General features: G+C 40.3%; 2 protein-coding genes across 3 annotated transcripts in view; one reads left to right on the top strand and one right to left on the bottom strand.

Annotated features, from left to right (window-relative positions):
- The first annotated feature begins 255 nt into the window (after positions 1-255).
- Positions 256-16195, top strand: PM20D2 (peptidase M20 domain containing 2). The gene is made up of 7 exons (XM_050893646.1): positions 256-711; positions 795-943; positions 4615-4757; positions 7813-7967; positions 10321-10456; positions 14802-14909; positions 15730-16195. The coding sequence occupies exons 1-7, from the start codon at positions 256-258 to the stop codon at positions 15930-15932; spliced, it is 1350 nt and encodes a 449-aa protein (XP_050749603.1). The 3' UTR covers positions 15933-16195.
- Positions 16196-24123: 7928 nt separating this feature from the next.
- LOC127014331 (gamma-aminobutyric acid receptor subunit rho-1) overlaps positions 24124-26706 on the bottom strand; it is a 30497-nt gene continuing 27914 nt past the window's right edge. For both annotated transcript variants that reach the window (XM_050893647.1, XM_050893648.1), the window contains 2 exons: positions 25253-25449; positions 24124-24411 (listed from right to left, as the gene is read on the bottom strand). In XM_050893647.1, the coding sequence (XP_050749604.1) occupies positions 24124-24411; positions 25253-25449 (485 nt within the window). The remainder of the gene's footprint in view (positions 24412-25252; positions 25450-26706) is intronic.

Here is a 26706-nt window from a genome sequence, read left to right as displayed (position 1 = left end):
TGGCGGCACCGGCGCGGCGACGGACGCCCCCCTGGGCGCGCTGGGACGGGTAGTTCTGGCCGGGCGCCGCCAGCGGGCCGTGCCGGGGTGACGAACTACGTTTCCCAGCGTGCCCCGCGGCGCCGAGGAGGCGGTAAAAGGCGGCGGCGGCAGCAGCGACCGGCTCACACGCCGGTGGGCAAGGGAGGGCCGGCAGGCGGTTGAGGACGGTCGGTGCGCGGGCAGGTGCTGCTGGGGCCGCCTCGCCGCTCCCTCATGAGGCCGCAGGAGCCGCCGCAGGGCGGCCCCGCCGCCGCCGCGCTGCCGGCGCTGGAGGCGCTGAAGCAGCGGGCGTGTGAGAGCGTGGAGCTGAACGCGGCGCGGCTGGGCGCGCTGAGCCGCGACATCTGGAGCCGGCCCGAGCTGGCCTACGAGGAGCACCAGGCGCACGACACCATGACCCGCTTCTTCTCCAGCGGGGAGCTGCCGGGCGCCGCCTGGGCCGTGCAGCCGCGCTACAAGCTGGGCACGGCCTTCCGCGCCGAGTGGGGCACGGCCGCCCCTCAGGGCCCGCGCCCGCTCCGCGTCGCCTTCCTCTGCGAGTACGACGCTTTGCCCGGCATCGGGCACGCCTGCGGGCACAACCTCATCGCCGAGGTGGGAGCCGCCGCCGCGCTGGGGCTGAAGGCCGCCCTGGAGAGCCTGCCGCAGCCGGCGCCCGTCGCCGTCCAGGTGAGAGCCCTCCTGAGGGCGGGGGCTGTGACCTCGGCCCCTGTGGGCCGGTCGGCCCCTGACTCTCTGCGTTTGTGCTGCAGATCACGGTGCTGGGGACACCTGCGGAAGAACAAGGAGGAGGCAAAATAGACCTGATAAACGCTGGAGCGTTTGACGGCCTGGATGTGGTTTTTATGGCACACCCCTCGCAAGAAAATGCGGCTTACTTGCCCGATGTGGCCGAGCACGAGTGAGTGAGCAGGTTCAGGTGGAAAGGGTTGGCTTGTTATTAGCCTTTTCTCCCCTCCCCGAGCAGGGGAGCTGCTTTGCAAGAGGGTGAACTTAGGGCTGGGGACCTTGCAGGTGCCCTTCAGACAAAGTACTTGCAGTCAGCTAAGGACGCAGGTCACTGTTCTGGACACTCTGATCTGTTCTTCCAAAGTGCAGTGTTCAGCCTAGCGTTAAAGATCCCTGACTGCTCTGAGATAAATCATGCATGTGTCCCAAAAATCTGTTTGTTCTTCTGATGTTTCTAGGTGTTTCTTTTTAAACATGTATGTGATTTTCCTAGCTGTTAAAAAAAATTAATTTAAAAATGCAACTGGAGGGAGTCTCATGGATCGTACTTCCTTGCTTTCCTGGGTACCAGGTCATGTAGTCCTCTGTGTGCATTTTATTTTAATCAGTTTTGAAAGTGTTTCAGGTTTTCTCTCCCACTTTTGAAAGAGCCAGCCAGCTGAGCCTGACTGCTGTTTGGATCCTTATTAACTTCCTGTCTAAACTTAATCATGGCCATTTTATATCTATTAACTCCTACATCAGCTTTTTTTTTATTTAAAGTAGTTCTTTGCTTTCCTTCCTCCATGTAAGTACAGACAGCAGTCATACCCTCACTTAGCTTTTTTTTGCTGGCTAGCCGTATAACTCTTCAGAAATTATGCCTTGTCTTCTTCTGATTAGCCCTACTGGTCACTGACAGCACTTGTTTATTTCTACTTGGAGTGACTTGACTTGTCTTGAAGTACTCCTTGCTGGATGTGCATAACCAGAATTGTACACAGTGTATGAAGTGGAGTTTCCTTATACCTTGCTCAGCTGATGCTGGGACCATAGTGTCTCCTTATCATTTTGGAGACAGCTGGAATGTTTGGGGCTTTGTCTTCAGTCATTTTGAAGCAATCAACTCTTAGACAAATGCTTAGTTTGTAAGTGTGTGAGTTTTTAAAATATTTTTGAGCTTCATTCTGTTCTTTCTCTGCCAGTCAGCAAGGCTATGCTGTTCTTCCTTTGATATTATAAACCTCTTCTGTAGTGTTCCAGCAGTAGTCTATCAGCAGGTTTTGTTATTACCTTTTACATCATGGTTACTAATGATTCTTGATCCCAAGGTCTTACCTTGCAGACACTCCACTAGTAACCTCCTTCCAGTGCAACAGTTTTTTCCAAATGTTACGTTTGGCTGTCTCTGACTAAATTCTGTAATATTTAAATAACTGGTTTTCCAGCTATTTCTGACTTGATCTACTGAGAGCTGTTTTCAGCTTGGTTATGCTAACTTCCAGCTCGGATGTGCTTGATTTTATTGGCCATTTTGCTTTTGCCAGTGCTGTTCCTGGTGGATGATTTGCTTCTGCTACTGCTAAGTTTTATGGTAAAACAGACAAGGTTAGCAACACCTGGTCTTCCTTACCTAGCTAGCCCTCTGCTATATTCCATCATTGTGTTTTTAAAGAGTCTTAACTAGTTATTGTAATCTCCTTCAGGACTTATCCCAGCTTGCCTTTTGGTTGCTGTACCTTAAGACTATGTTTATAATCTTCAAGATGCAGTTTTCATTCATAGTTTTGTCTTTCTGTTCCTTTCAACTGTTGCAATAGCCTTTTGAGTTTGATACAGTAAGATTCTGAAATATCCCTTCAGAGGTGGTGGTCTGCTGTAGGATGCAAGTCCTAGATAAGACTCTAAACCTTGAATATGGAGGAGGCATGGAATTGAAGTACTGAGTGAAACAACTTACTACCTCCAAAAGCTTGAAATACTGAGTTTGTCATGATTTATGTAATGATGAAATTCCAAAGGTACAAAGACTGTTTTGATAATTTGTAACTGATCTTTGGTTGTTTCCAAGGAATTTAGGGACTGGTGATCAATAAATTGCTAGTATTACTATATCTGCAGCCTCTGAAACCTGGCTTGTGCCTGAAGTAAAATTAACATACTGGGATAACTGCGGTGAATACATGCCAAAATTTGCTGATTCTTATTCACTTATCCTTCACTTAATCAGCCTATTTATTGTTGGTCAAACAGGATCCACATTCTTCTGCTGATATTCTTAAACTGGCTTAGGGTGTTCTTATTCACCAAAATCTGTTGGGTTTTTTCTGAGAGTACGTAACATTTGTGCGGCAATAGAAGTACAGGAAAAGGAATGCTGAAAGAAGACTATTTTAATAAGAAGCACGTGTTTCTTGTGGAAAAAAATTATTGCAACATGACTTTCTGCTTTACTTTGCCTTCTCTCAATTTTTTGGAGAATATCCAGGGATCTGTCCTGCCTTTGTGAGTTGATTTGAGGGGTTGCAGTCTAATACTTGGGATGTTAATGGATAGGTTTTCTTATCTTGATTTCATAATGATAACAGATTTTAAATAACACTTGTACTTTACCGAATGGGATGTATGGTTGTCTTGGAGGATGAGGGGGGATGGAAAAGGGAGTACTTAATTTGGATTGCAGGCGGTAGCAGGAGACATTTTCTGCTGCAACAGTACACTCCATTGTGTCCCTCTTTGCTATCCAGTATTTCAGTTCTGGTATTAACTTACAGCTATGGTATGGTTCAGAGCATGAGGGGTCAGTTCAGGGTAGGTGGCTAAGTTGACATGTGTGCAAGACAGAGGGACAAGCAAGTTAGTCTGGTCCTAGCTGGGTAAGAGACGGATTGTGTGTCTCGGGGTAGGGGGAACTCTTTGAGCTTGAAGATGGAAGTTTTTTATGTAAAGGACTGGGTATTGAGTAAGAACAGATTTAGTTAAAATCTCTACTATTGGTAAAAAACTAATATTTGTGTATTTGATAAATAGTAATACCTTATGTAGTTGTCAGTACTTAGTATTTGCCTCTCGTGTAAAGAGTTTTCATATAATTTGAAATATTAAATTATTTCGTAAGGCTAATATAAATGGCCCTCAGATGAAGCAAAGCGTGAATTCTTGCTGGATATGTTTAGGTGCAGTATTTTGACTTCTGTGAAAGTGGAGGATAATATTTGCACTAGATTTCTTCCTTGTTGCAAGCCTTTCTACCAGCATTTTTGAGGTGTGCAGGGAAAGAACATCCTTGCTGTAGCATAGTAATGTATATTTTTTACTAGGCAATGCCCTTACTACACTTTTAAAACTTGACTTTTGTTATTTAGACATGGGTTATATGTGATCTTATTAATGTGCTTTTGCTGTCTTACGGTACACATTTTATTGAAGTGTGACAAGAATTAGGACAATCAGCTTCTAATTTTGAATCAGAGAAAAGAGTTTATTATCCTCTGAGAAGAATGTTAGTAACTTTAAGTCTCGGAACAGTCAAGCAGTATAAAAAAAAGTGTTGGAGAAATTTAATTAATATGTGAAACCTGTACTTCTCCGGAAAAGGCTATGCAGTGGTATGTTACCGGTAACACTTTTTGCCTGTTTGGCTCTTGGTATCGTTCCATTTCATTGGTTTTCTAGAAGTCTTTCAGCATCTTCCTGCACTCAAAGATAGTTCAACTTTGCAACAGTGTAGTGCCAGGTAAATTGTTTGGTGTTCTGCTGCACAAAAATTAAATAACAAATATTTGTGTCAACAAAAGGAACTTTTTGTTTTAGAGGTTTTTTTAGTGAATGAAAAACAAATAAGCAATGCCTTTTATTTCCTAGTGTGACTGTGAAATACTATGGAAAAGCTTCTCATGCTGCTGCTTATCCTTGGGAAGGAGTTAATGCATTAGATGCTGCTGTTCTTGCATACAACAATCTGTCTGTTTTAAGACAGCAAATGAAACCGACCTGGAGAGTTCATGGTGAGATCTTCATTAAATCTAATGTCCAGCAAGTAAGAGTTTAGGCTGTTGAAATACTAACTTACAAAATCCCACAATTTAAAGTATTGCATTATTGCACTAAATTAGTATAGTCACTCAAATATTATGAAATAGCACCATTTCATTTAAATAGTTTGTCTGTAATCTTCAAAATCATGTCAGTGTCCAGAACTAACTGCTGAAAATAGGCTTGTAGGTCAGATTCAAAAGAGGACAATGGTACCTAGGTAGAGGCTAGACAAATTTTAAGTCTTTGCACTTGAAGTTGCAGTTCAGAAAGGAAAAAAAGTGCTAAGTTTATTTTGGTACATGGCCTTGAATTCCTTAAAGTTAATGTATGTGTTTTTGCAAAGGTGTAAGATTAAATGCTTCTGAAAAATGAAGTATTACTTCATCATTTTTGTAGTAGACGATCCATTAATTGGACGGCATTTATTGGAAAGGTGTAGTGGTCTAGGGTAACGGAAGTTTATTTGCTGAAGTACAAAAAACAAGTGATGGCAGAAGCCTATAGTTCTGGTTAGTAGCCCAATCAACTAGATGTTCACTGGATTCTAATATTTAATACCTAGTAGACCTTGGAGTAGAAGGGTCATTTTGCAATAAGACATGTTAACCATTAAGCTTGACTCGTACTCCTTCAACTTTATACATTTCTTTTTGTATAGTGAGAAAGTTTCAGAAGTTGAGATGGAATCTGCCTTTTAGCTATAAACCCAGGTTTCCCTTATTACACCCAACACAACTTTTTCCAAGTTGAAATTAAGAAACTTTGCCATTTCTACAGGACTTCTGAATGTAGAACTGTTTATTTGGAATACTTGTTATGAGCTTAAAACAATTCCAGAAGTTCTGAGCTAATCATTACACATCTTGGCTGCTTCTGCTATATAATACATTGTGTGTGTTTCTCTCCAGGATATCTGGATGGAGTCTGAAAGCCCTAACCCTTTTGACTGTAGATGATGATGTTTGCAGTTCTGCTGTGCGGCATACCCAAATGAATTTCAGACAGTGGGCATAGCCTCTCTATCCTATTGCTCTGTAGGAAACAAGGCACTTATGAGTTTTGGTGGCTGAAACCCATGTGTTGCAGGTTTAAGGTTGGAGGTGCCTAAGTCTTTTCTTGAATCTAAGCCTAAAACCCTAAATACTGCTTTCTTCATAGTTTCTAAAGGCTACATGGGTAATGTAGGCAAAAAACTAAGTATCTAAACAAGCCTCCTAGAGGTAACACTTCCTGAATCACAGAAAATCTTAAATTACTGTGTTGATACAACTGCTGTCATAAACCTGGTTTTCAAACTGGAAATATTTAAAATACTTTTGGGAAGTATAAGCAGCCAGAATGAGATTTAATTTTAGGAATGCTTTCTTTACAACATTGTGTTGGAGATCTTGTGTTGTAGACTTGCAGTAACAGCAGTGGCTGACTTAAGTGATCCTAAAAATCTTAGTGTTAACCCACTAACAAAAACTGAAATAATTTCCATTGCTTGAAGTCTAGAATTTCTAAGCAGTGTCTTACATACTTGAACATTGTTGGGTTGAGTTTGTCTGATATCTGATAAGTTATCTTTCTTCCCTGCTAATGAGTGGAGTAAATGTTGCCCCCTTGAAAAATAGGAATGTAGATTTTTTCTGTTCAAAAAGATGTATTAAACAGGTTGTAAAAAAAAAAAAACAAGCCAAGGTTCCATCTAGAAGGGCAAACTGGGTGCTACTAGTAGTGTGCAGGCAGCCTACTTTTAAGCTAGATCTGCTGTCCAGTCCATATTGCAGTTGCTTTGAAATTTAAGTGTAGACATACTCTTAGACTGTGTCCAATTCCATTTACAAATGTGCTGGACAAGACAAGTGAAAGTTGTTTACTCATTAAGCTACTCATTTTGAGCAAATGTGTTATGATGTGTCATGCAAATTTGCATGATTACTTACTTGCTGGTTCCTTTCCTGTGATGTCTGTCTCTCTCACCTGAGCTGTTCCTTTTGTTACAGACTAGTACTGATACTGGTTTAATTCAGCACTTTACTTTGACTATATAGAAGACTGGAAAGGTTTTACTTGAGGGGGAGTTCATAGTCTTAATAGGCTTTCTGCACCAAAAGTAAAGATTTGTTGCCCATTTACATCCTGATAGTGCTGTCTTTTCAGGCTTCAGTGACACACATCAGTAACTTTGTGCGGTATTTCCATTTAAGGTAGATAGCTTCTCAGGTTCTACAGAAAACAAATCTTATTCCACATAGATAAATTGAGGGTAGGAGGCCAGGGAAACAAACAGCCTGTTGAAAGCAACTAGCTGTTAATGCATTGAAATCTAATGTAGAGTTGAGGTATACAATGTTTTATTGTTGAAATATTTAAATATTATGGTCTTTTATGGTAATGCCTCTGATGCCATAATTGAAAACTATGTGGTTGTCACACATTTCCTTGAGGGAACACTTTCAACTCAAACTTCACTCTTGAATAAGACTACATATATTATACATTCCAATATTTCTGAAGAGTTAGTATGAGGAATCTAATGAACTTTCTGTGCACTGCAACACACACATTATTCCAGTATTGCTGAGAAATGCAACTTACTCAATTTCTCTCCAAGCTGGCAAAATAAGTTGAAAACATTCTAGTTGAAGAAATGTTTAGAAGTTGGAATCCAAGGTAGCCTTTATAACAAAATTTTTTTCTTTCAATGGCAGCCAGATTGCTTTACAACTCTGATGCATTGAATTTCAGGGGATTAATTACAAATGCTAGTTTGGTTTGTCGTTAGGTTTATAACAGATGTCTAACCAAAGAATGCAATGAAATTGTGCTGAAAAACTTGTACACGTTCCACTTAATCTGATGTGATGAAGAAATGTTGTCCACATACTGTATTTTTGACATTCTTTGTATTTCATGCTCAGCTGATGTTTTGTTGATTTTTGTTTATATATTTAGTTCTTGAGCAAGGATTTTCATGACAGGGCTGAAAATCAAGCAGTTGTATTTAACACTGATAACATGACTTTTCCCTTTCTGCAGGTGTAATAAAAAATGGTGGTGTGAAACCTAACATCATTCCTTCTTACACTGAACTAGAGTTTTACTTGCGTGCCCCTTCAATGAAAGATCTTTCTGTTCTAACAGAGAAGGTTGAGAACTGCTTCAAATCTGCAGCACTGGCCACAGGATGCAAAGTAAGAATGTATTCATGTTCATGTGTTTCTGTTATGCTGGAGATAAGGTAGGCCAGAATAGGAAATCGAGGCTTACAGCATTTGTCTGCATGGTGTTTAGCTGAAATAAATCTAAATTTCTATGATGCTATTTGCTATTCTGTTGCTTTGTGTCCTGAAAGAAAGCTTTGGTTTATAAATAGTGCCACAGAATCATAGAAGAATCTAGGTTGGGAGAGACCTCCAGAGGTCATCTAGTCTAATGCTCTGTTCAGAGCAGGACCAGTTAGAGCAGATTGTTTAGTGCCGTATGGACTTCTGAGTATCTCCAAGGATTAAATTCTACAACCTCTTTCAACAAGTGCTCTACCTACCTCATGGTGAACAAGGTTTTTCCTGATGTTTATACTGCGACGGCTGAGCACTGGAACAGGTTGCCTGGAGAGATTGTGGTGTTTCCATCATTGGAGATATTCAAAAGCTACCTTGATAAGGTCCTGGGCAACCAGCTCTAGGTGACCCTGCTTGAGGAGGGGAGTTGGACAAGATGACCTCCCAACCATTCTGTGATTCTGTTGTATCTAATAGGAATTTCTTTTGTTGCCTCTCGTCGTATCACTGGGCATCTCTGAAGTCTGGTTCTGTCTTCTCTGTACCTTCCCCATCTGATAACTGTAGACAGCAATAGGATCTCCCCCAACCTTCTTTCTTGAAGGCTCAACAAATCAAGTTCTTTCAGCCTTTCCTTGTATGTCATGTTCTCCAGCACCCTAATCTTGGTGGCCTTCCCCTGGACTAGCTCCAGTCTTGATTTGAGGAGCACAAAACTGAATACAACACACCAGATCACAGGAGTTGTCTGCATCAATAATAAAGATACTAAAATAGTAATGGCACCAGTATTGATTGCAGATGAATGCTACAAGTAACAGGCAGCAATTTGGATTTTTGTGCCACTGATCATAACACTTTGAGCTTGCATGTCTTCTGTGTCCTCTGAGACAGACATGTCATCATGAAAAGCTAAGCTTGGTCTTGCACTATCTGCTCTTCTATGAATATAAGGTGGATGTTCACAATCGCCTTGATTCATGTGCCTGGACATGAATCCTCCTTAGGAGGATTTATTTGCTCTATAGTCCTGGGAGCTTGAGAATAGGACAGTCTGACCAGTCTTTAATTTCCAAGATCCTCCTCCTGGCCCTTCAAGGTGGGTGTGACTTTTAGCTCTTTTTCAGTGAGCTGGAGCATCCCTCTATTTCAATGGCATTTAAAAAACGATAGCTCCCTGATTGCATTGCTGCTTCTCTCTTACTCAGCATCCTGGTCCAGTGTACATACAATTTCTTTAAGTGCCCCATAATCTCTTTTTTTTTTGCTGTGGGTGATGCTTCTCTCCTACAGACAGTGCTACTAGGCTCAGAGACCTGGGAGGCTTGATGGCAAACCTTACCAGTAGGAACAGGCAAAACAAGTATTGAGTGTTTTGTCTTTTTTATTGTGTTCTTTGTCACTAGGTCCTTTGCCCCATTAAACAGCAGGCTCATGTAGCAACCAAATGTGAAAAATCGAGTGATTTTTCAGTTACCACTCTTCTAATTTTTTTGCTTTTAGTAAATGGAAGCGTGTCTCCTGTAGCTGATTCAAGCAATATGATTACCTTGCAGTGTATTGCTCAGATAGACGTTTCTACCTGCTCTGTAGTTACAGGTTTATGACTAATACAGCTGTGAAAAGAATGTCTGTGCTCATCAGAACAAATAGGTGTAGTGTATATGAATGTGAGCTAGTGAGTTTTAAGGTCTGTTTGAGGCATTAGATGCTGTTTTCCTAGTATGGCCCCTCCACTCCAGCTAGAAAAGGATTTCAGAAAGTGCACTTTACACAGAAAGTTAAGATCTCTTTTGAAGTTTGACATTGGTATGTTTTTTACATTTGTTTTCAAACTTCTTGCCTGTGTGAAGTCATTTCATGAATGGGGCTGTAGTTATTGGAAATGTTCTAAACAATAGTAAAATAGAATTTGGGGAAAGCCTAAATTGATTTCTATGCAGTTTAATAGTACCTGCAGTGGAAATCATTAGACGCTGTTACAGGGAATGTTTGTTTCCTGTTTTTGGAGATGCTATCTGTGAAATCCATGCTTTTGGAATTTGGCTGTCTAGTGCAAGCTTGACAGAACACCAGCTGTGTTTTGATCAAGGGTAGTATTTGGCAGAATGTTGTATTTTTGAAAGAATCTTAGCACTTCTGTCTGTTTTGACATGGGCTTGAGGTATGGATATGTACTTATTTTTTTCTGGTCTTTAAATTGTTTACATTAAACTGGCTTAAGTTGGAGAAAAATTTCTAATCATTTGGGTTTTTTGCCTAGGTGGAAATAAAAGGTGGTAAAAATGATTACTACAATGTGCTTCCAAATAAGAGCCTGCAGAAAGTTTACAAGGAGAATGGAAAGCAGCTTGGAATAGAATTTATATCAGAAGACTCTATCTTGAATGGTTTGTCAGGTAACTCTATCTGGGTTTTTTCTTATGACTTAAGTTTAGGTTGATCAACTCTTAAGTGTATAAAATAATGGGATAGAGCTAGGTTAAACATAGTTTGGTCAGAAAAAAAGGCCAAATTAGAAAGTTGAAGCTCTGTAAAAGGATTGTACCTCTGGCCTGTGTTTCTCTATTGTTGTAGAAGCTGAGAAATTTTCCCAACAGGTATGAAAAGCAGTAATAATTTTCTGACAATATTTCTGAAAATATTTCAAGTAAGAAACAGTTTGGTTGGGGGGAGGGATGGAAGGATGGAAAGCTAAGAACAGTCTTACTGAGAACATGAGGATGTGTAATGAAATGCGGCTCATTTTGTTGCTTTGAAATATAGAATCCTGGTTTGCTATGAATGGAGATGAGACTTAGCTTTTTAGGAACCTTGTTTAATAATATTTTCCAAGCTTACATATAAACAAATTTACTAGCATCTAACTAATATTTTAGAGGGAGTTTTTGAAGAGATTTTTAAGTGGAAGTTTAAGCATCTCAGTAACCCTGATTTAAACCTCTTGCCATTAACAGGTAATTCTATGCCTCTAATTTTAGCACACGAGTTCAACAGATTAGTTTTCCAAAGGGTGCCATTCACGTAGGTGTTCACTTCTGGGTCTTGACTATGTCTCAAACTGTTTCACTTTCTTGGTCTCTGAGCTATAGTAATAGGAATGTGAATTCTTGAATGCTCAGGTGGGTTTCTCATTACCCTTAACAGGTTTTTCAGAATCTTCCTACAGGAGCTCTGTTCAAGTCTTAACTGCTGCTGATACTTTATAGCCTTCACTACTGATCATAACTGTATATATAAGCGTTTTTACTGCACTCATGTTAAAAGTTTTTCTCTTTGGTTAGAAGGAAAAGACTGTTTTCCATAAAAAGTTGTTATTCTATTAGTTTGATTGTGGTACTAATCTTCTCTATATTAAATGCAGATTATCTTTGGACAGTTGAGATCTTGGTCTTTGGGGATAGAGTTCTCGAAACTTCTTTTTGGGTGGGGGAGACAGCATATCTAATGGTATTCTGGTTGGTTTTCTCTATTTCTTACTTCCCTTCCAAATTAAGGCAACAGTAGCATATTTTCTTCAACTGGTTCATTGTCTTGGGTTTAAAAAACAAATTATAACTAAAGGCAGATTTCTTTTTTTCTTCAGTGTGGTACAAGTAAGATTTACTACTTTGCTCATTTAGCCTAAGAAAGGAGCTGAGGAACCTTAGAATGTTTACTGTAGTAGAACTTTCTGGAGCTCTGCTAGTTGCTTCCTTCAAACCATTGTATTAAGGGTGAAGATCATGAATACTGGTGATCTTGCTGGTTCAGAGGACTTCAAATGAACTTAGTACAGACATCTAATTGTAATAGTGCTTTCATATGTAAGTTACATGATATGCTAAATGTTAACCATTAACTTGCTTAAACTGAAATTCCCCATATGCCTGTTCTGTCCTTAAATTCCTTGTCAGATGTCAAAATGTGCTTGAGCAATTGCATTTTTGTCTCACACTGCAGTAGGCTTTACTGAATTTTCTTTCCACAGCTTCTCTGAATTTTTGCAGTGGGGATTCAGGAGTGATAACAAAGCACAGTGTCCAGAGACATAGGAGTGGAATTTTGTATGCTACCCTGTTTTGGGGGGGTTGAGTGTTTTGTCTCATCTTTTTCAAGACCTCTATTTCTGTTTTAGTTTTCATATGGTTTTCAATGTTTTCTTTTAGGATATCAGTTTCTTCTGTTGAAAGGGAAGGAAGATAGCTCAGTTGCTTCTCCATGTCTGTGCAGCAGAAAAGTCGTTAACAGATGAGCATACTCGCTGCCACCTCTACATGGGTATTAGTATCGGTCTGCTTACAGGTATCGCTCTAGGCAGCTAAGCGTTACGAAGAATTCCTTTAGTCTATCAAATCACACTACCTTGCGTGTGCCTTGTGCACGCTCCACTCATTTGGCACACAGCCAGGATGATGTGAAATAATGTGAATCTGAGTTAGCTTTGACCAGGTGCCATGACCTGTTTCTCCTTTTGCTGGTAGGGTACAGGATATTGATAACCTCCCAAAGCAGATGGCTTAGTTTAGCATGCCTTAGTTGAGGCACCCATGCTTGTGATAACTTCCTCTGATATTTTTAGCATTCATGGGGTTCATTGGCTTCCTGTGCACAAGACTGATACTGGCTCCATCTTAAGATCGTCTATATGTTTTGAAAATACCACTTTTGAAGCTTGGGGCTGTAATAAATGCTTCCTGGAATCTTTTGCATTTTCCCCTTCATTCACGTTTGTGGTAATACTGACTTCCATTACATGTTTAGTGATTGAAGAGGCTTCAGTGTCAGCTTCAGGATATATTTTTGAGAGACTGGAGTTCCCAATACCTTTCTGTTGAAGATAGTGCACAAGTCTGTATATTGCATTGATAACTGTGCAATTATTTATGCTTCTAGAAGGTATCCTGATCTGTACATCTCTAGCAAGCATACAGTTCCAGATGTTTGTATGGAAACCGTTGGAACACCTGATGTTTTAAACATGCCACTAGGTTATTACCACTAAAGGGTGTAACATTTTTCTGATAGAGGGGAAGATTTGACTGTCACTTTATTAAAAGCTGCCTGGATTTTGGCTTGGTAAGCTCTCCATCTTACTAGAAAATACCAAGTTTAAATCCCTTACATTCAGCAAAAATAACTTGTAAACTAGTAGTAGATTGGATATGGATATAAATTTAAGTGGAATTACATGACCGAGAGCTGGGATGCACTGAAATTTCTAATGCTTCATTTGCTGAGTGAGAGCAGGGAAAAAGGCAAACACAGTCTTTCAAGCAGTTTGTGTATTAGGACTTAGTAAGGCACGTCTAGAACTCTTCATTTAGTCTGGAGTAGGCAGAACTTCCAGACTTCTGGTTTGTCTTTCTAGACTGACCAAAGGATGGATCAATAGTGTAGACTACTGAAAGTTAAAATAACTTGTTGCTGTGCCAAGAGTTGGATTTTCTTCAAATGCATACTGAATTTATGGGAAAAGATCATGTTTTTGGACAAGTCTTGCTGCTTCCATTTGTCTGTAGGCACAGCAAATAGCAAGCTAGTCTTGTCCTCTTTGATCACATAATGTAGGCTTTGTGGACTCACACTTAATAACTATATGCTTCCAAGTAAAATCTATATTCTTCAATTATTTCATCACGAAGTCTTAAGGCATTAGCAATATCTTCTCTCCATAAAGTATCATGATATGGAGGCTACCTGATGTGTTACAAATAATTTTAAATCTTTGGAACAGTCATTTTATATGCCATTGCTAAAGAAAAAAAGTTCTTGCAGCTCTGGCCTGAAAAAAGGTAATTGAGATCTTAGTTGGTCATCCCTATTTTTCCTGCTGTGAAACAGTGCTTCCTCTGATATCTGAATTTCACAATAACTGGTATGTTGATTTCTCAGCTTCTAAATGTCATTTTAACAAATACTGAGTGGATTGCTTGTTTGGGTTTAAAAAAAAAAAAAGGCGCTTGGGAAGTAGTTGCAAACTCTTGGATGATTTACTATGAAGGATCTACTACTTCTGGATGGTATTAAATAGATAAGGCAGTACTGTAAGATAGGTACTATCACTAGCTAACATACTGAAAGTGCTAGTCAGGCATGAAAGAATCATCATCAAAATCTGCAGCATTGCTATCAAGAATTTTTTACATCTACAAAGCACTAGCGTTTTGTCTGGAGTTTAGTTCTGATCTTGTTATTTCAAGAGTGCTTGTGCTGTTAAGGTTTCCGTAACTGAGAATAATCAAAAAGCACAGGAAAAAAGTTATCCTCAATCTGTTTTTGTTTAAAGATAGGTTGTTCCTACTTCAGAGTCCCCTACCTAATGCTGAATAGTTGCATACTGGTGAAAGGCGGGAATTGTTGGGCTGTAGCAGGAAAATAGCTGAACTGCCCGAAACTCCAAGGTTTGCAGCTTTCACTGTTTCTGAATTAACAGCTTACTGTCAGGAGATGCTTGATAAAAAATTTAACAGTAAATGGAATAGGAACATGCTGATACATCTTCCTTGCAGTCCAGTAACTGTTTATTGATCAGAAGCGCACTGGAGAGCAGCATCTGAAGATGGCTAGTTAGGGAAACTATCTCAGTGGTGGGAGATTTTTGTATGGATAATGACTCATTAGAAATGCTTTTATTTTAGTATTTGGGGCAAAGAACATTCCATTTTAGACACGGGCTGGAGATAATATCTATCATACATTTTTTTGCAGCATTCAAAACTCTACAACACTTTTCCATTAAGAAAATTTCTGTGCTGATTCTAGGTTCCACAGACTTTGGAAATGTTACATTTGTAGTCCCTGGGCTTCATCCTTATTTTTATATTGGCTCTGATGCATTGAATCATACTGAGCAGTACACAGAAGCTGCAGGTGAGTGGAAGTGAAAAGGGCTAGAGGTTTATATTTAGAACTCTTATGCATTGTAGGGACTGGTTGCTGACTCTTCACTACAGCAAGTCTAGAAATTATAAGTATTTCAAATTACAGAGGATGAAAGCTTTCACATGCTTCTATGGTATTCAAAGCTACTGTGTGGTTAATGTATAAAAGTGTAAGTACTGGATCTGAAAGTGGCTGCAAGTGAATACCTATATAAAAATGGAGTTGCTTTCTTCAGGCATGATGGGATCTGAGCTGAATACGGACCCTGAAACAATTAATTATAGAGTTGCAGAAAAAAGCTGACAATGTAGAACTTCTATTTTAATGTTGAAAGTTAAATGTATATGGGAAGGATGACCTCTTCTTGTATTAAAAGCCTGGCTTAGTATACCATCTAGACAGCAGAAATTAGGAAGATTATCCCTAGCAGCATATTCAGAAGAGTTTCTAAACATGAGCCAAAAGATAAAAGTAATTTTTACTCCTAAAGCACAATACTCTGGAAATGTAATAGAGATAATGGTATAAAACTCTGCATTTTCTAAAAAGGAAAATGTGAACACTCATTTTCCTGTTTTCAGTCTTAGTTGTTTACATCAGTAGCAGAAAGTTAAGTACTTGCATGTGAAAATTTGTTTCGAGGCATCAGAAAATAGACATACTTCATGCAAGTAGATTTTTAAGAAACTGTTGTTGCAATTGAAACTTGAAGATCTTATTTTATAGAATATGCCTTATGCAGTAAGCTAGTGGTTTGTATCTAGTATTGGTAATCTAACCTGAAATTTCTCTTACTTTTTTTCTGCAGGGTCACAGAACGCTCAGTTCTATGCTTTGCGCACAGCGAAAGCTTTGGCAATGACAGCACTGGATGTCATTTTCAAGCCAGGTCTGCTAGAAGTAGTCAGGGAAGACTTTAGAGAGGTGAAGCTAAAAGAAGACGGGCAAATAAATCCAGTAGAACCTAACAAAGAATCTGGCGTTGGCATAGGAGCATGTGCATCACGCTAAACTTTATTAAACCTCTCTGTAGGATTGACTTAATGGAGATGCTGTATTTAAATCCCAGAAGGGGCTGGATAAACACATAGCTGAAGAAATGTTGATTATTTTTTTTGGACTTTAGGAGAAGCAAATAGTATCACTGCTTTCAAAAATGTGCAATTTCATCTAGCTGTAATGTTTGCTGTATTCAATATGGTGATGAATTTCAGAGAGAGATCTCAAATATGTTGTCTTTAAGTTGCAATGTTGAATAAATGATAATGTTTAGATCCCTTGTCAGTGATTTTCTATGTATTGCTAAAGTAATATTGCTTATAGAGGAAATGGCATTTACATGGAAATTTTTGTTCTAAAACAACACTGTTCACTCAGTGATCATAGGCTGAATCTGATCTATGAAGCATTTCTCTCTAGCCAGTCACTTTTTCTTGGGACAAGATAGAGGCTTAAAACCTGAGCTGGTTTCACTAGAGGGAAGGGTATATGTTTGGAAGCATGCATGGTTTTGACAATAATAGCTTCTAGCAATGGAAGAGAACTGTTTGTACAGAAACATGATCTGTAAAGGTTGATTGTCCTGAAATGCATTAACCTTCCTCCTAATAAATTTTGGAGGTGTTCTGGAGAAGTCATTGATCAAAAAATCGGAAAGCAACTAAATGGTTATTTGTTTAAATTAACACATTTAAACTACTTGCAGGAAAATGCACGTGCACCTTTAAGTTCTACTCTAAGGCAATACAAGTGTCCACACAAGGTGTTGCACTAGTTTAACTGATCTGAAGGATGTGTATAAATTTAGCTAACGCAGTGGAAATCTTTTTCACAAAGATGCAAGCATGGTACCATGAAGCAGTAAATGAAGGTAACCTTAAACTGGTTGTGTGCAAACCCCTGTAGTAAGCTCTGAGAAGCTTGCACTGAGGATTGCTTGTGCAGTAACTGGCTTCTCAAACCTGTTTGTTCCTGTATCCTAAGCAGCAGATCTGTTAAGTCTTGCCCATCGTCCTTTCTGTGTGTTGTGCGGTTAGTCTGTTTAATCCTTGTTATTTTGCTTCCCAGAGACATTAATGTTGCAAATTTTATCTGTGTGTCCAAACGTGTTAGGAATTCTTTTAATTTGCTTGTTAAAGGATCACATGGATACATAGAGAAGGAACTGATCTTTTGTTCAGATACAAATTGCTGAGTCAATGGACAGACTGAGTGAAAAAGCAGCTTACTGGTTAACATTTGCCTAAGCATAGGTATTCTAGTAAGCTTCTGAAAAGAAGTCGGGCAAACTGTATTCCCCAGGAAGTCAGAATACCCAAAATAATTTCAGAAACCTTGTTTTTAACAGCACCAGTCTCTAAATGGTAAACTCTAGAATTCTAATCAGAATTTATATTTTATTAATTTCTATATTCAGTTCCTAATTTTGGAAAAAACCCAGATTCCTTCGTTTGGTTTAACTGTGCACTTCCTCTGCATTTCTGTGCACTCTTTAACACAGACCTCCAGCTGCTATTTAGGAATTCTGTTGAGACTTTCCTTCTTAGAAGGAAAAAAGTGTGACTAGGCTGGCTTCTGTTTGTATGTCATGTAGACAGTGTAGGCAACATATTTGGCAGTTTTTAGACTTTCTGATACTTCGGCCTCTGTGCTTGCAGTAATAGGACACAGACTATCTGTTAATATATTAAATGCTCAGTGTCTTTGGAAAAAGGAAGTAACTGTTAATCTGCTTCTGCAGGAACTAGAGGCACAATTAAAGGGGTTTGTTTTGTATTACAAGCCAGTTATTTGAAGAGTTGAGCATGACCGTAAGTATTCCAGGTTACAAGATGGTCCTTACTTACACCAGTATCCTTACTTTAATTAGCAGACGGTTTTGACAGATGAATGCATGAAATAGATGAGGGTTGGACTCTGAGCTGTAGGTATGTCCAGGGTACTAAGTTGGATACTAAATCCAACTGAAATTTGGTCCAAGGTTTGTCAAAGGAACTTTCTCCTTCACTTTTAATTTAAACCCTGCCTTGCCAGTTCTCAGACACAATTACAATTCGTTAAGTTTTACTGGATTAACAAGCTAGCTTAGCATATGTGGCTTTTTATTTCCTCCTGCATGAACTGCTTAACTTCTTGCTTTGCTGTTTTTAAGATGGAGTGTTGGGATCCCAGGGATAGCAATACACGCTGTGTTGTTGTGTTTCTTACAAGCTGATGTGCATTACAGCCTTCTCGGTTCTCTTGCCCACAGTGGCTGGCTGTTGGCTGCATCATGTCCAAGATCATTTAATTAAACATTTCTGCACTAAAAGCATGTCTTAATTTTGTTGTAATCATTGCTGGAATTAAAATGAAACTGAAGAGCTGCTTAAAGATGAGTTGGTATCAATAAAGCAGTTTAACTGTGACTGAATTTTCTTGTCCTTTGATTAATATTGGGATGCTGCATGACTTCATTTGAATAGCGTGTTTGATTCCAGCCCCCCCCCAGTTTGGTATGATTATGTAAGAGTGAGAGTGTTTGAAGCTTTCCGTTTCGGTCTGCCATAGTGACCAGTTTTTTTATGAGGGTTAATGCTTTTCAAATACAATGTTTAATGGTAGTCTTTATAAGCTTAGGGCTGTTTTAGCTATTAAAACATGTTAGAATCCATAGAATAATAGGAATGGTGCTTGGGGGGGGGTTCTCTGGAGGATCTTTCTTAGGCTAAACCTGGTCCAGCCTCCAGCTTGAAGTGGGATTATCACCAGCACTGGATCAGGTGAGCTTGGCTTCATTTACTGAATCCTGGAAGCTTCCAAGGATAGAGACTTTTCAACTTTCCCAGGCAAGTTAATGCTGATCTGTATCTCAATGTTTGTTCTTAAGGTCCAGAACTAAAGCAGTTTGAGATTAATGTTAGGATTTTACTATCACAATGATACTGTATATGAGAGAAATTTATTTCCTGTGGGAATAAAACTCACTTCAATTTTCAGTAATTTGTGCTCATAAATCATGTGTATATGAAAATACCTGGCATGGTTTTTAAGTTTCCCTAACTGCAGTCTTCCCCAAGCTGTTTGTAATTTGAGAATATTGGAATATTTGTCAAGAATAGTACTTTTAGCAATGAATCAAAATGTGTAGGTAATAAACTGTAATTGCTGAAATGGTTCTGAACAGCTGATAGCAAATCACAGCTTTTTAAGGATGAGGTGATTATGTCCAGACTTGGTGAAGAACTTAAAGCCTCTGCCAGCCTACCAAGCTACAGTGTTTCCTTATTTAATGTCTGGCCTAGAACTTGAGTAAAAGAGGTGCCTGGTTTAAAACAGAACAAAGTAAACCATGAAATGCAATGGATTTCTTTTTATGAAAAGATTTGAAGGAGAGAACTTGTAACCTGCTGAGTTAAGCTACCTGGTGTAGAAGGGTCCAGCAGCCTGCCTTCAAACAGTAAGTGGGAAGCAGCTTTACGTTCCTGTGAATCATATTTCTGTAATCATTTCATTCCCATTGTCTGAGTGCTCTGTACCTGATTACATTGCAGTCACAGAGCAAGACTGTGTTCCTGTGAAGAAGAGTCATAACACATTAGCTGTTGAAGTAAGTCTTTGTTTAGTATTCATTGAGTGATCTTCTCATAACTTGCTAACACCATTCTTTAAAACAGATTTTTATTTAGAGCAAAGTGTTTACAATTAAATAATTTTAAAATAAAAAAGTCAATCTACATGATTCCTTGTATTTCCCTAAGGTTTACTATTTCCTGGTCCTGAAAGTAGCAGCCCTCCACAGAGCCTTTGTCTGCCAGCCTGTCTGACTGCTGTTGGCACCCACATTTTGTTGTTTTTTTATTGGGTAGCAGAAGTGCGTCCCTCTTAAGAGTTCTTACCCAAACTCTCTACTAAGCCAAAGTTAGGTAAGATTGCTGCCATTTTAGATGCCTTTAGGCACTAACGGAAGCCAAAAGTATCTGACAAACTCATCAAGGATTTTTTCTCAGCCACAACTGCATCTGAATGTCCTTATTTAAAAATACAGTGAGAAGCCAAATGCCTCAGTCCTACGAAAGAATGAAGTCCACATGGTTGCAGGTAGTCTCAACAGCCGTTTATGCGGTGCTGTCATTTATGATTGCTCTGGAGTACCTATACAAAGTTATCTTTTCAGCTGCTTAGTCTCAAAGGTAACTGGCAAATGTAGTAACGGCTCATCTCTTAGCTTCTCAAGACCCTGTCGAAGGATAAAAGCACACAAACATAGTACATGTTCATCAGAATTACAGTGCTGGAGTCTTGTTTCATAACTGATAAGTACTTAAAATTCGTCAGGAGTTGTAATTTGCCTTAGTTTACCTGTTTATATATATGTTCGGTTCTTAGACTGGAACATGCTTCACACCCTGCAATTTGTTGGCTTTCACGGATTTGTTTCAGCATCTGAATGGCCCTCGTGTTGTACTGCCACTGAGCTACTTGTGTCCCACTGTGGAACACCTGGTACAGGTGGTCTCTCAGTTGCTTTTCGTTTCTCTTTGCTGCTTCTTCAGTGCTCCATCAAATACCATGTTGCCAAGAGTGCAGGAGAGGGGAGTCCCAGGGGTTTCTACTTGCTCATCAGGGCTTGCAGGGAATTTGGATCTGTTTTGTACTGAGAGAATCACTTGCTTGGGCATGCAGCATGTAGAGAGAGAGACATCTAATGATCTGATTATTGTGAGAATATCCTTTTACTGGGGAAGAAAAGAGATCATTGATCTTTCTTCATGCCTTCTCACTATTCTGTCTGTTGCTGACTGAAGTTTGCCTCCTTGCTGCTTCACCCTGTCAGTAATTATCAGCATCCTTAAAGACTATTAAAGGCTTCAGTCTCCAAAGCTCTTAATCTAGACCTGCTCCCAGGCAGAACTTGTGTCTATCCATAATCCACACAGACCTGCCAATACATTTCAACTTTTAAAAACAGCATCATCCCAGGCTGGGCTTTGGGTTAACCTCCAAGAACTTGGTCTGAATTGTATTGCAAATTGTCAGCCTAAGGAAGAAGAACAAGGACTGTAACACACACACACACAGCCTGGGGTCATCTTCTCGATGATTTTGAGTTTGCAGGCAGGCTTCTTGTCAGAGCCCTGCCTGTGAAATCCCAGGGCTCTCCAGCCCTACCAGCATCACAAGATTTAAGGACATTTGGTATTTGACTGGATTGGGTCCTGAGCAAAAAGATCTTACATACATGTATAAACCCATGGAGATTGTTCTTTTGAAGGTAGAAAACACACAATGCTGTACAAATTTGAAGTTTTATTGTGATTTTGAGTGTTTCTAGAAATAAACAAAAACAAACAAATCACTCTGATGTATTGTGGAAATGGAAAGGAGCAGAGTGTTAATGATTGGATACAAAAAACATACACTAAAAGGTTAAAAGCAAAAAAAACTGTGTGTAAATGTGTTTGAGTACAGTTGTTTATAGCAAACACAGGCTGTATATAACATATCCTGTACTTATAGAATACATCTATATACACATTTATATAAGACTGAAAAGGCACTAGAGTTTCCCAAATAAAACACAAGTAAATTAACAATGTAAATCCAAACATGGAGGTTGGGGAATCTGTTTAGGGAGATGTGCTGGAAGGGAAACTTTGAAAATCACATGAGAAGCTAGAAACAGTCTCCCACTGAAAGCCAGGGAATTCAAAAGTCCAGCTCCCATTTGTATCTTCAAAAGCTCCCTTAATATACTGGTCAGATGCCAAATAATGTATGTAGTATGAGATTGAGTCTATAAAGGAATGTACAGTACTGCAGCAAACTACATAAATATTAAGCTTCTTATGAGGCTGGAGAGCTTACTGTAAAATCTGGCACTCCTGTTCATGCTGTTCTTAAATTGTAGAAATAAATGGGTCCTTACAATACTGAGAATCTAAATACATTCCTGTGCAAGTAGGGTCCAAGAAATCTTGGAGCTATTTGTAGGGGAAGGTGCCATTGGAATAAGGAATAAAGTAGGGTGGCCAAACGTGGTGGCCAGCCTTTCATCTGCTTTTGCCAGAGCGACCTTTCTACCTTCATTTGACTGAAATGTTTATGATTTAAGAAAATAGTTTTTTTTTTTAATCTCTTGAAAAAACCTACTGCAGAATAATATGATATGAAGGAAACTTGGTAAAACGAAGCTAAGATAGTCTGTGTATGTGAAAAAAAGTTGTGTAGAAATGAGTAGTAAAACTATCTTGTGGGTGGGTGTGTCTTTTAATGATTTTTAGCTTTTGTGATTTCTTTGCCTTACCTATGGAGCATAGGCTGTAGGCTCTAAGTGCAAGATGAGCATAGGTAGTTTTGCAGGTCATGATTTTAGCAGTTGTAAGAAATGCTGAGTATGTTTGCATGACATTTATTTGCATAGGAAATTAAAGCAACAACCAGCAGTGTTCAGACAACTGCAATGTCTGTGTCATGAGCCTAATGGTAGAGTGGCAGATCAGTCAGGTCAGGGCAGATTTCATATAAGAAGATTCACCTTCCTTTTGGAGACACAACTGCTTTGGCCTGATTCTCAGAGCAGCTACACCTGTAAAAGACAACAGCATCTGCTGTGCAGGGAATAATGAATTTTGTAATTGTGTGCAAAAGTGTGCATGTGTTTAAAGTCCTGTTAATCCAAACCCTCAGTTAGCTTTGTGGATGTAGATGTATAACACGTGGCAGCAGACCAAGTGAACGACCACGCTTTCTGAGACACCTTTGGTGTTCCTGTTATTGTAAAGGCCCCTGATTCCATTCAACTGATTCTTGTTTTCCTGAAATATTTTATTACTTCTGCATTACAGATATTGCCTTTTCCATATGGAGTATTTATACTGGCTGCTCTGCAGAAACTGTGATGGAGAGTTGGGACTTAAGTCAATGCTGAGTGCCCCCAGCTCCAGTTATGTCTCCTTGCTCCTGCCCTGGAGGGTGCTGAGCCTGCTCCAAGGGCATGGTGGGCTGTAGGGTGCCGGGGGGATGGATGCAGCATGAAAGCAGGGTCGGTTAGTTGTACCTGGGTCTGCAATGGAGCTGCTGTCTTATGGTAGAAGCTCCTTTTTACTTCATTCCAAAGTTTTTGGCATGGTATCTTTAGTAACTCAAATATAAAGTCCTTACTACTGCTTTGTCAGCTGCTGAGCACCTTTCTATCATGCTTTTACTAAAACCAGATGAACTAGGCTTTTCGTGGAAGGGAGTACAATTACTAGTGGCTTTGCAGGCTGCTACAGGTTCTCAGGTTGTACAGACCAGTAATGCCCAGACACTCTCAGAGAAAAGAGGCTTCTCCTGGAGTAGTTTTATTCTTTTCGTAGACACCTGATTGTCTTCACTGCATCATTTTGCAGAGAAACCTGCTTCCTCTCCCAGGAAACTCAAGAGCAAAACTCTCACTGACCCAAATAAGCAAATCCAAGCAGAGCTCCTGTGTTTCCCAGAGGATTTGGTTAGCGCTGCAGGAAGTCTGGCTTTTGTTCATTCCTTAGTAAATGTACATTGCAAGTCATATTTTAAAAAGATAGTCAAAACAGCTTGGAAAGATTTCTTTGTTTCAAATATGATCAAGACAAAGCACAAGTCTGAAAGTATTTCTACGTGGACCTGTCAGTGCAGTACTGCTAGGGCAGCATGCATTAAGCAGTGAAAGCAAGCTGTAGCCATCAATAACCTTGCCAAAGTGTTTCCTGGTACTGTGTATTTTGTGTTTGTAATGACCATTTCTGCCTCATCCTGCAAACACACAAGTATTTGCATATTCTTGTATTTATTGGTATTGAACGTGATAAGTCTGCTGAGTTGAGAGATGCATGCACTCAGGTACTTAGAGGATTAGGATTTCAGGGGCACAAAATGGAGGATGCACCATATATAAGCAACTGGCAATTATAGTCACTTGTTAAAATAGTTTACAGTGGCCTGTGAGGCACAAGAAGGAACATAGCACAGCTTTAAATAAGTATAAAATTTTAGATTGTATATCCTATATTTTGCTGAAATGTGAAACTTGCACAATTATTTATGCCACAGATGAGTTGCATCTAATAAAAAAAACCTAAATCCTGAAAAAAATCAATCTTCCTTCCAATTAAAACAATTCTCCATTTTGTTTCTGTTAGCCTATGAGACTGTACTTTCACTTAATGTCACAACGCTCTGTGACTACAGAAGTTACATATATTTATGAAAAAATGGACCAGTATATCAAATTAAATAGAATGTATGCACCAGGGAATATTATCCTGGAGTACTTGTCGATGGCATGCGTGTCGATCCGCATGCTGACGTATCTCTGGTTTTTCCTCCTGCCTGAGCCCCTCTCAGACCCCAGCGCCAGCTGCACCATCATTCGGTCTTGTTTGTCTCCGTTCTCGGACACGTAGTGCCCCAGTTCGTTCACATCCCCGTCGTTGTAACTGCCGTCCATCATCATGGGCCGAGGCTGAGGTAGGCTGCACGCACAGGGAAGCTGGGGACACAGGTAAGTGCAGGATGGTTTTGAGTTGTGTCCAGAGATACACAGACATCCCTTTTCTCCTTACAAAAGCAGAGGAGGGGACAAGCCTGGGGATTTCAGACTGCTGGGGCACAAAAGGGAGAACAAGAGGATGGAGCTGGGCAGCAGCTTTTTCCTTCTCCATTTTCATGTCTGCAAGACACAGCGCAGTCAGGGAGAGAGCGGGGCTATCTGTGGAAAAGCTCATTTGGCTTAAGTATGGCTATCAGGGTGTAAATAAAGGTTGGACCTGTACCTTGAAGCTGAGAAAATCAGAGAAGAGGGCAGAGGGAAACCACAAGGAGGAATGTATGAGGCTTGCTCCATTTGAAGAGAGGAGCTTAGGCTGAAATTTTGAGTGGTTATCATTTAATGTAACGAAGGCAGAAGGGGGAAGTTTGGACCATTGGGTAAATTTAGACTGTGCCTGGAGAAAGGTGGGGGATATCTGCCGTGTTATCTGAAATCCAAAACGCAGTATCCATCTGGTGCTATTCACAGGTTTGGATCTTCAGTATAAAAAAATATTTAAAGGTAAAATCCTAAAACCTATCCCATTTATACAGGCAGTGGAGGACTATATGTAGAGGGAGCTAGCATCCTCAGACTCTGAAGAAAGAGCTTGGGTGTGGGTTGTCTGTAGCAAATCTTTATAACCCGGAATGCCTTACTGCTGGTGTCTTTTTGCGTGCACTGCGTTCTCCCCAGGCAGCTGAGAGCAGCACACTGTAGTTGCAAACTTTTGAACATTTCCAGACATTTGCCATACCTTTTCCCAGGGGCATAAAGCTGCATCGAAAATAGAAAACCTCACCTTGTCCCGCAGTTTCCTCTCCTTCCGCTCTTGCACCGTAGTCAGGTAATTCACTGCTGCGTATTCCAGTACCGAGAGGAAGACGAACACAAAACTGACCCACAGGTAAATGTCCACTGCTTTGATGTAGGAAACACGAGGCATGGAGGCGTTCACCCCAGTGATGATCGTGGACATGGTCAGCACAGTGGTTATCCCTGGGAATACACCAGCAGAGAGACTGTAAGACACTTTCAAACCAGACTCCTCATCACAAATACAGCTGTCGTTACAATTTCCTGACATCTGAATTTACCTTGCAGTATTGTTTTTTGCATTTGGGTAATGGGTTTCACTGCCTGAGGAAGGTCCAGGCAGCCCTGATTTCTAACTGGGGTTTTCTTGTCTTTTTGGTGAAAACAGGTCTAGTTCTGGTCTCAGGGTGTTGCTAGCCTGGTTCCTCGCCACACCACCAGCCTCCCACCCCATGGCCAGGCAGCAGCGCTCTGACCCTGTGCTGGCTGCACCCCATCTCCAGGCTCAGGACAGTCCCTGGAGGGGTGCAAGTACATTGAGTTGGACTCGATGATCCTTGTGGCTCCCTTCGAACTCGAGGTATTCTATGACTCTATGATTCTGAGTATCTCAGCTTCTAGTTCAACCCCTCTGCAGCATGGGCACAAGCAAAGTCTGTCTGCTGCTGCTGCTGCTTCCACCAGTTTCCCCAGGCCTGTGTTTTCCATCTGCTTCTGGGAAGTCCTGCTTCGTGGGAAGTCATGGAATTCACCAGCCAGCTCTCACGCCTGGTCTGTGCCTTCCCCGGAGCAAGAGCAGAGACTAATGGGGCCCCACAGAGCAATGCTGCCCCACGTTACGCCATGGGCGAGCACAATGAGCACAATCAGCAAGGGCTGGAGCCCCAGTAGTTTGGTGTTATCCTGGCTCTGAGGGCCTCTTATTTCAAGGGCTGATTATGTCACATTAATGATCCCTTGGGAAGTTGAAATGATGTATATAAGCACTAAGGACTGAATTCACAGCAGTAGCTAGGTGCTAAAATGTACTGCTAAAGGCAGTGCCTACATCTTCTGAAAAGCCATGGCCCAAACCCTTATGCTCCTTTTAATGATGTCTCCAGGCAATGGATGCTGTTTCTAAACACAGACACGGATAACTGCCCCATTGCCATCTCTGTTATGCCTCTATATATCCTCTTCACTGAGGAATATGATTTTAACAATAAATAAAATCCTGAGGTTTGTTGCCCGCAATAAGCAGAAGCAAGCTTGGGCTCAAAGTCTGCAAAAACACAAACAGCACTTTGCTAAGGGCAAAGCATCCACTTCAGAAGAAGATTTATGTCTATATCATAGTTCTGCTCCCATGGGGATTCCTCTGACATATGGCTTCATCTGTCTGAAAGATGCTGCAAAAGTGGAAGCTGAATCCCTCACACTGCACTGTAAACTCATTTA

The sequence above is a fragment of the Gymnogyps californianus genome, chromosome 3 (genome assembly GCF_018139145.2).
Source record: "Gymnogyps californianus isolate 813 chromosome 3, ASM1813914v2, whole genome shotgun sequence".
Lineage (NCBI taxonomy): Eukaryota > Metazoa > Chordata > Aves > Accipitriformes > Cathartidae > Gymnogyps > Gymnogyps californianus.
This window is presented reverse-complemented; position numbering and strand designations above follow the sequence as displayed.